We start from the raw sequence: 9,702 nt of genomic DNA, 5'->3' as shown, positions 1-9,702 counted from the left end.
CAAAGTTTTCTATAGTAATTGATCGGAAACAAAATGGTCTACCAATGAAGAGACTGACAAACAAGAGCAAAGAACTATTCGCCGTCCTCTCCAGGTGTCCCGAGAAGAACTAGGGATCCATGGTAGGCCTTTAGTATGCACAAATGTTTAGTGTGACATAAACACACATTGCCAAGTTTATGCTTTTGTAATATTCAATTGTCTACTTGGTAGTGTTTTTACTTCTTGATATGTGTATGCCCTTTTCTCGTTACTCCGAAAGCCCCCGTCCCCACCCACACACCCCTCAACTAGTATTACAGCTCTTGTCAATAACAGATGCTAGTTTAAAAAAATGTTATATTTTGATGCTTTAACATTTTAACTTTAAAAACTCCCAAGAAAAAAAATCAAAGAGTTTTTATCAATGAAGAAACCGGACTTTCACACGATGACCCTCGCTCTCTGAAACAACCAGATGCTTTCTCGTTGAACCGAGACTTGTGATTTGCGTTTGCAAACAAAAAAAGTTTGGTGTCTGCTTTTTCATTTTGTCTTTTGGCAGTTTCTGTGATATACAGGCTCCATGACCTCAGATCCCCTCTCATAATTCCAGTTTGTTTAGCTCCGCTCATTGTTTCTCGTATAGGGCAAATTTATTTTTTTAACGTTGGAGCATACGCCGCTTTTCTTGGAATGGCACTCTGTACGATTGAAGGTTCCATTGTACACCGCCATATGAATACATCTGCATAATTATGTCTATAAATTGTATTTAGTACTTTGGACAGTTCTGTTCAGCCCTAGGCTAAATGGCATGAACGGCTCAATCAAACCGAGCCTACAACATTTTCATTTTTGTTGTGTTGGGCGACCATAGGTTTTTTCAACATTTTTCTATTTTGAATTAAGTGGTTACTATTTCCATTATGAAGGTAATATATTAAACCAGTGATTTAAAACAAAGAAGTAAAAAAAAAAATATTGAAAACAAGCAAATTATGTTCCAAAATTTTCAGTTATGCATGTTTTTATCTTAATGTGAAGAATATTATTTTCTTTTTATCCCTTTTCAACTGTCATATATGGTTTGCCACAACAAACATATAAAATAGAATTGCAAAATAGCTGCAAATGCAAGTTTTCCAACTTCTCGGATCAGCGAGAAGCTTCAAAAGTATGAGAAAGAGGCATACATTGCCTCATAAAGGTGTTTGACACCTATTTTGTAAATATTCTTGAAATCTTGAAACTGGGTGATATCCGCAATGGTAATTCAAGTTAGTGGTTTTGTGCCTGTTGTTCCCCCAATAACAACAACAACAACAACATTCCTAAAACAGAAACTTGAAAAAACAACAAGAAAAATGATGAATAAATCGGAAAAAGAAGGTTGCAAACAGATACTTGAAATGCTTACTTATCCTGATCTTTTATCTCTAGTTGACACTACAACAAAGAAACAAATTCAAGTGTCGCGAACGTCAGGTAAATATATAGCCGAGTGTAGTAGTTCTCGGATAGAAATATTCCAACTTGTCACCAATTGGAGTTTAGACATCGTAAGGATTGTGTGTAACCTATGGCTTAAATAGTTAGGTAATTGGTATAATTGATCTCTTTACATAATCTGCTAACTCTTCTTTCCCTAGGCATTTGCTATAAAGTAAACCCAGCGCTTTCGGTAGGTTCTGAAACTCAAGAGTCATACTCATAATAATAAAATTTGACTCTTCAGCCCAAATTTTCAAGGGTCAAAATCAGATTTTCAAGAGTCAAGATCAGCTTTTCAGGGGTCAAGCTACACTGTTATTAATGCAACTCCCATAGACTTTATCTAAAATAATGACAACAGTCATTACAGATTTTTTCTTAAAAGCAATTCATATTTTTGTTGGCTTAGTTTGCACATTTCCTAAAGGTGGGTGGGGTTTGTGCTTTTCATGATTTTATTCTCAGCAAATTCTAAATAAGAGCTGCATTGGCAACAGTGATTATATTTTTTCGTAAATGCAGACTTTTTATTGGCTTTTTATTTAGATTGTGCTAGAAAAATGTTTTAAGAAACGAAAAAAAAATGTCCGAAAATGGCGGTCGCGAAAATGAGTGACAAATATGGAAAACGAAAGTAAACATTTAAAATTCTTGATAAAATACCTGTTTTAAATTTCATTTTATCACCATACCACTTATAATTCCTGCTCATTTAAGGCATTTAATTTGCTTTGGACCAAACAAAGCCTCAGCAATGATAATAAATTTGCTATAGATCGTGACGGCTGACCGGCTAATGTAATGGTATCAAGCACACAAAATAATTAACAAGTGGTACAAACACGATAATCTAAGGCTGCATTGTTTATCAATAAACTTTTACACATTGATCAGTAGACACCTCTGATAATGACCGGGCATTATTGTACTAAAAACAAACCGCGAAATGACCACGTGTCAGTCAGCGCGTGGCGTGATTGACATCTGTCAGTAGCTAATTAACATACGACGCTCCTACTGCCATACTTCCGCTTTTGCCGGCGAACAATATTGAATTTAACTGGGATTTTGATCGACAAGGGGCAGAACTTTCGCATCAAAGTAAATTTCCGCGAGTCAAGCCGACGCACGGGGCATATTCTATGCTGGTCAAATACGAGTTCTTATCGATTTTCGCAGGTCAAAACCCGGGACCTCGAGTCAACTGAAAGCCCTGTAAACCTTGAGAGAGAAAAATACCAAGATCTCTACTAGGGCTCAAACCTTGGACCTCCTGATCCGTAGGCGGACACTCTAACCACGTTGCTAAAGGGTGAACCCAACAGCAAGGCTGTTGGAAGTGGCCAATAAACCTACTATCACTACACTTCTCCCACCTTTTCTTTTCAGAGCTCACTAGCTCTCCAGAATGACACTGCCCACATCATGAGTTCGACAAACACTTCTGACACAATAAAAGTAAACCGTAGGAGAGAAAATACCAAGGTCTCTACTGGGGCTCGAACCTTGAACCTCGTGATCAGTAGGTGGACACTCTAACCACTTCGCTAAAGGGTAACCCAACAGCAAGGCAGTTGGAATTGGCCTATACACGTACTATCGTGACACTTATAAACCTAACATAGTAATTAACTTGTACATTATTTTATCAGTGATACTGTAAATGATATAAACATCCTCATTTGCTGGCTTTGAAAATGTTTGAAATAGATACATTAAAGCATAGATTGAGGTTCTGCTGGGACATAGTTAAATAGTTTAAGTGGAAGGTGTTGTTGAAAGGCTTAAATTTATATTTTTATTCACTGATGTAACACATTTCTTGTTGATAATCTAAGAATTGAATCATAGGGTGAAACTTTGATATTTGATAAAAGATATTTTATTTACAGAGGCATTGAAGGCTATTATAGAGTATACACCAAAAGCAGTAGATCTGCTGAAGAGAAAGAAAGTGAAGAGGGATCTACTTTTCAAGTATCTGGCTGATCAACAGGTTATTACAATATATTCTGTTATTAACACCCACAGGGCTTTCCTTATAAAAAATTTACAAATAAACATAATATATTTTGTCCCCCCCCCCCCCCCCCCCCCCCCCCCCCCCCCCCCCCCCCCCCCCCCCCCCCCCCCCCCACACACACACACACACCACTGGGGGAGATATATTTTTCCTGTTCGAGTTCTGCCACTTGGTACCCTCAATACTTTTTATAACGGGACGTATTACAGGAACGCCCCTGGCAGGCGGATGGGCGGGCGGGCGGCGTCCACAGACTTTGTCAGGAGCATATCTTCTTCATGCATTGAGGGATTTTTTACGTAACTTGGCACAATTGTTCACCATCATGAGACGGAGTGTCATGCGCAAGAACCAGGTCCCTAGGTCTAAGGTCAAGGTCACACAGCGATCAAAGGTCAAATTCAAGAATGACTCTCTGGAGCATATCTTCTTCATGCATAGAGGGATTTTGATATAACTTGGCACAATTGTTCACCATCATGAGACGGAATGTCATGCACAAGAACCAGTTCCCTAGGTCTAAGGTCAAGGTCACACTTAGAGGCCAAAGGTCAGATACAAGAATGACTTTGTCCGGAGCATTTCTTCATGCATGGAGGGATTTTGTTGTAACTTGGCACAATTGTACACCATCATGAGACGGAGTGTCATACGCAGGTCCCTTCTTCAGAATTACTTCCCTTTGTTGTTACTATAAATAGCTTATATTGTAACTTTTTCATTACTAGTCGTAGGGAAAAATCGAGACCACTTTCCTGTAGTACAACATGCATGTTACATCCAATTTTCAGGTGTATTTTGACCTATCTCTACCTGGTCAGGATTTTTGTGTGGACTTGAAATTTGTTGTTTTTTTTAAAGATTAACTTCCTTTAGTTGTTACTATAAATAACTTATATTGTAACTTTTTTATAATTGACCGTAGGGAAAAACCAAGACCACTTTTCTGTGGTACAACATAGATGCTACTTTTAAATTTTAAGTGTATTTTAAGATATCTCTACCTGGTAAGGAGTTATTTTGTGGACTTAGAAAAACAAGAGTGACAATAATTACTAAACAACCACAAAATTAAAATTCCATTTGCAAATGCAGGTGCTAGTGTAAAGAAATTTGCTGTGATGGGCATATATTGTGACATTCTGGCACTCTTGTTTAGTTATCCTCCGGACAAGAAGTTGACGGATGGACAGACAGATGGACAGGGTGGTGACTATATATAATAAAAAAAGGACTTTATTTGCATTTTAGTTTGAAATGAAACTAGTGCTCTTTAGAGCAGAGTGGCCTCTGTTTGCAGACTGTCTTTAGCTCAGGTTTGTGTTTTGATTTTATCTTTTGTAGGTTGTTGTGCCAGTGACAATAGACAAGTCTGGATTGATCAGGGCTATTTTGAAGAGATGGGGAACAGCAATACAGGATTGCGATTTTGTAAGTTTATACGGTACAATTTAGAGCTGGCACTTATGGGAAGACTTAAATATTTTTGTTCTACACAGATATTTGCTTTAAAAAAGGCAAATTTGCTAAAAATTTCATGTAAATGGAAAAAAATCTAATATGGAGTTTTTTTGTTCTTCAAAAATCGATTAGCAGTAGTTACAAAGTACTTCAAAAATGAGCATAGATGCCACTTAAATATCATGTTTAATTCACATCCTCTGATTCTCAGTTGTACTGAACAAAATAAAGTGGCAAAAATATTGCTTTTCACTGTAAAAAATTGGGTGTCTTTTTTATTATATTATGTTGTGTGTGCATACATTTTCAAAGACCAGGACATTGGTCATCTTCCCAACATACTGAAAAGAATTCCTGCAGGGTGCACCCATGTCCAGTTGCTCTGTGTCAAAATTTTCCCAAGTATTTTGTTACCAAAATAAATATTTGTTTTCCATTGATTAGATGGACGTAGATGTTGAAGATGACACATCGCCAAATTCTTCATCCACTCTGTTGGCACCAGATTCTAGAAACCAACCACCATCCTATGCTTCACACACAGAGAATGCTAAGAATCATTCGGTGCAGGGTGCAGAAGGGGGTGACATAGGCAACCAGCCACCATCCTATGCCTCACATACACAAGGTGCTAGGCACCAGTCAGCACAAGGAGGTGCAAAGGGGAGTGAAACAGGGAACAAGCCAGCACAATTTAATATACATGTTCAACAATATGTCAATGTCACCAACATCCATAATCAAACAAGAACTTCACAAAGTGGATTCCAAAGGGGACCCCAAGGAGTAGACCTGCTTAATCATGATCAAATCCAAGCAAGTGGCAGTATGCCCGATATTTTACCTACTCAAAAAATTGAGAACCCTTCTACACAGGTAGTTAATTCAGAAATTCAGACTCTTGGAGAAAAATTTGCAGAATGGTTTTATGAAAATTTAAACTCTCATTGTCCAAGCATGCAAAAGTCACCGGGAGACTTTGGACCACATCATTTCTGGGATGATGTGTCACTTGTTCTGAATTCATGCACACCACAACCAAATGTAGAAAAATTAGAGGGACCTCTACTTGTGTCTCAAAGGTTTCTTGCCTTTGCGAAAGACGAGCACGTATTATTTAACCCAAATTTAACTAGGGATGGTATTTATGTGAAATCTAACCAACATGGACTTGTGATGATTCTTGTCTGTGGAACAGTTCATCGGAATAATGATTGTTTAGGTGTATTCCAACAGTTGTTTGGTATCGTAAAAGACCCTCGATTTGAAAACAATTGGAAAATTAAAATGATAAAACTTGATGTGAAAACATCTAAACCTACCGCTATGCCGAAACTCGAAGGAAATCTTGACAGTCAGATAATGTCCTTGGTGGCTGTTTAAATCTACAATTTGTATGTGGAATCGTTATTTATTGATTTTTAGCTCGACTTTTTGAAGAAAAAGTAGAGCTATTGCACTGGCCCCAGCGTCGGCATCGGTTAAAGTTTTTGATAAAGTCAAATATCTCTGTTACTATCAAAGCTATGGACTTGAACCTTAAAATATTTATCAAAGTCTGCACCAGGAGAAACAATACCCATAACTCTGATTTGAATTTTGACAGAGTTTTTAACTTGGAAATTTTTGGTTAAAGTTTTTATTAAAGTCAAATCTCTGTTACTATTAAAGCTTTTGACTTGAAACATAAAATTGTTATTATCTATTAAAGTCAACACCAGGAGAAACAATCCCCATAACTCTGATTTGAATTTTTACAGAGTTATGTCCTTCGTAACTTGGAATTTTTTGGTTAAAGTTTTTGAAAAAGTCAAATATCTCTGTTACTTTCAAAGCTTTTGACTTGAAACTTAAAATAATTATTTACTATCGAAGTCTACACCCATAACTAGGATTTGAATTTTGACAGAGTTATGTCCCTTTTTAACTTAGAATTTTTTGGTTAAAGTTTTATTAAGTTATTACTGGCAAAGCTGTAATTTGAGTCAAGCACAGAGAAACGTCGAGCGGGCTGTCTTACGGAGAGCTCTTGTTTTTGTGATAATGCCTGATTATTTAAAGGTCAGTTGTCCAGAGATAAAAAACACTTGAAATCACACCTTTTTCATAGCTGTACTTGGTTCAAACTTAAATAAGAAATACTCCATCAAAATAGCTTTTTGTTGATAATTCAAAATAACTTGAGATATTTTTGGAAAGTTAAGAAATCCTTTAATAACAGTTTTCACGTGTGAGTTCCTATATATTTGAACAATGGTATTTTCTGGTCAAAGTCTTTATGTGAAAAAAAAACAACATGTATTAGATTTGGTAGAGAGTCTATGAGTAGTCTTTATTGGTAGATGATCTTTATTCACAGGTTAAAGTACACTGCAGATGTGCAAAATCAAAAATGAAACTAGTGATCTTTAGAGCTTTATTTAAGAATGTATATAGCATACTGTATACCAGTATTCCCTAATTAATGCCCCCACCTCACAGTATTTTCTAAACAAAAAAATGAAGGAGTGAGTGTCTGTGCTGTGGTAGTGCTATGATTGTGAATATTCATTCGTAAGATGTTGGGTTTATAGTTTATATTTAGCAGCTTAACAAGTGCCCCCTTTGGGTTGCAGACTTCAAATTACTTGCTCCTGACCAATGTGGGTTTGAGCCTCACTTGGGGTTTGGGCGTAGAATTCTTCATGTGAGGAAGCCATCCAGCTGGCTTACGGAAGGTCGGTGGTTCAACCCAGGTGCCTGTCCGTGATGAAATAATGTTTGAGGAGCACCTAGGGTCTTTCTCCACCATGGAAAGCTGGAAAGTTGCCATATGACTTTTAACTGTGTCGGTGTAAGGTTGAATCCAACAAAAACAAAAAATTAATGCCCCCTTTTGCAAAATGTAATGCCCAAATAGACATTAAAAGGATATGTACGGTATTAAAATCCTTAGATATAAGGAAGAACCTTAAGATAATCTGTCACATAGCTATACCATACTGGATATAAATGTTATTGTTTGTTAAAATTTTTAATTTACTGTGAAATCATTTCATTTGTTTTTAGCTCACCTGAGCACGAAGTGCTCAAGGTAGCTTTTGTGATCGCCCTTTGTCTGTCATCCATCGTCAACAATTTGACTGTTAACACTCTAGAGGTCACAATTTTGGCCCAATCTTAATGAAACTAGGTCAGAATGTTACACTCAGTAAAATCTTGGATGAGTTCGATATTTGGTCATCTGGGGTCAAAAACTAGGTCACCAGGTCAAATTGAAGGAAAAGCTTGTTAACACTCTAGAGGCCACATTTATGACTGTATCTTCATGAAACTTGGTCAGAATGTTAATGTGATCTTTAGGTCAAGTTCGAATCTTGGTCATCTGGGTCAAAAACTAGGTCACCAGGTCAAATCAAAGGAAAAGCTAGTTAACACTTTAGAGGCCACATTTATGACCATATCTTAATGACACTTTGTCAGAATGTTAATCTTGATGATCTTTAGGTCAAGTTCAAATTGGGTCAGGTGGGGTCAAAAAAAGGAAACCCGGCCCCCCAAACAAAGGAAAAGCTTGTTAACACTCTAGAGGTTACATTTATGACTGTATCTTCATGAAACTTGGTCAGAATGTTAATCTTGATGATCTTTAGGTCAAGTTTGAATCTTGGTCATCTGGGTTCAAAAACTAGGACAACATGTACAGTTTTGCAGACTGATCTTAAAACTGAATTTCAGTGACCATGAATGTGACCTACTGACCTACTTTCTTGTTTTTAAGATACAGACTTGAAATTTGGATGTCCTGTACAGTTTAGCACATCAGTCTTAAAACTGACTTTCAGTGCCCATAAATGTGACCTCTGACCTATTTTTCTTGTTTTTTTAAGATCATCCTTAAAATTTTGGAATGACATGTAAAGTTTTGCATACTGATCTTAAAACTGACTTTCAGTGACCATAAATATGAACTACTGACCTACTTTCTTAATATTTTAGCATCAGTTTGACATTTGAAAATATGTAGCTCATATTACTCAGGTGAGTGATCCAGGGTCATCATGACCCTCTTTTTTTTCTTTCTTTTTTGCCAGGACGTCTTTGTGATGGATACGAATTAGTGAATTTCACCCTTTGAACATGCAATAAATAGGTATTTTATTTCTCAGGTGGCATTTAGTTTTGAGAGTTGCTACAGCTATGAAAGCCATGAAAATTAGCCTCCTTGCCTTCAAAAAATGTTAATGGTTTCACAAGTATTAAAATCATATTGACCATATTGAAATATAATGTGTGTTGTTAAGTTTGTAAAAATTTATCTTTTAAACTTCAAAGAATAATGATTATTTAGCATTTTGTTGTATGACTGTGCATTTATAGCTACAATAATGTTAAAATATAATTTTTGAAATTCTTAGATATACCTTTCCTCCATTTTTTAGCTTGTATGTAAAGACACTTTTTAGGTTTGTTCATGGGAAACAGGAGTGCCAGAATGTCACAATATATGCCCGTCATGTAAATGTTACAGTAACACATATTTTGTATAAGTGTGGTGGACAATAAGCCCAAATAATGACCTATCTAATTCTAACAACCAGGTTAAAAGGTTTCAAGAATAAGCTATTTATAGTACCAACAAAGGGCAATTAGTCTATATATGAGCTGCGCCATAAGAAAACCAACATAGTGGCTTTGCGACCAGCATGGATCCAGACCAGCCTGCGCATCTGTGCAGTCTGGTCTGGATTTATGCTGTTCGTTGA

At 36.7% G+C, this 9,702-nt stretch overlaps 1 protein-coding gene across 1 annotated transcript; it reads left to right on the top strand.

Annotated features, from left to right (window-relative positions):
- The first annotated feature begins 1,232 nt into the window (after positions 1-1,232).
- Positions 1,233-8,470, top strand: LOC123523158 (uncharacterized protein C3orf38-like). Its single transcript, XM_045300830.2, has 4 exons — positions 1,233-1,467; positions 3,366-3,469; positions 4,841-4,927; positions 5,402-8,470. The coding sequence occupies exons 1-4, from the start codon at positions 1,248-1,250 to the stop codon at positions 6,338-6,340; spliced, it is 1,350 nt and encodes a 449-aa protein (XP_045156765.2). The 5' UTR covers positions 1,233-1,247; the 3' UTR covers positions 6,341-8,470.
- Positions 8,471-9,702: the final 1,232 nt, after the last annotated feature.

This window comes from Mercenaria mercenaria, chromosome 8, assembly GCF_021730395.1.
Source record: "Mercenaria mercenaria strain notata chromosome 8, MADL_Memer_1, whole genome shotgun sequence".
Lineage (NCBI taxonomy): Eukaryota > Metazoa > Mollusca > Bivalvia > Venerida > Veneridae > Mercenaria > Mercenaria mercenaria.
Note: the sequence above shows the minus strand (reverse complement) of the source record. Positions and strands in the feature narration are given on the sequence as shown.

Coding starts and splice junctions, on each gene's coding strand:
- LOC123523158 (XM_045300830.2), top strand. CDS start 1,248: ATGGTAATTCAAGTTAGTGGTTTTGTGCCTGTTGTTCCCCCAATAACA. Junction 1,468..3,365: donor TCAAGTGTCGCGAACGTCAG/GTAAATATATAG, acceptor TTTTATTTACAG/AGGCATTGAAGGCTATTATA. Junction 3,470..4,840: donor AGTATCTGGCTGATCAACAG/GTTATTACAATA, acceptor TATCTTTTGTAG/GTTGTTGTGCCAGTGACAAT.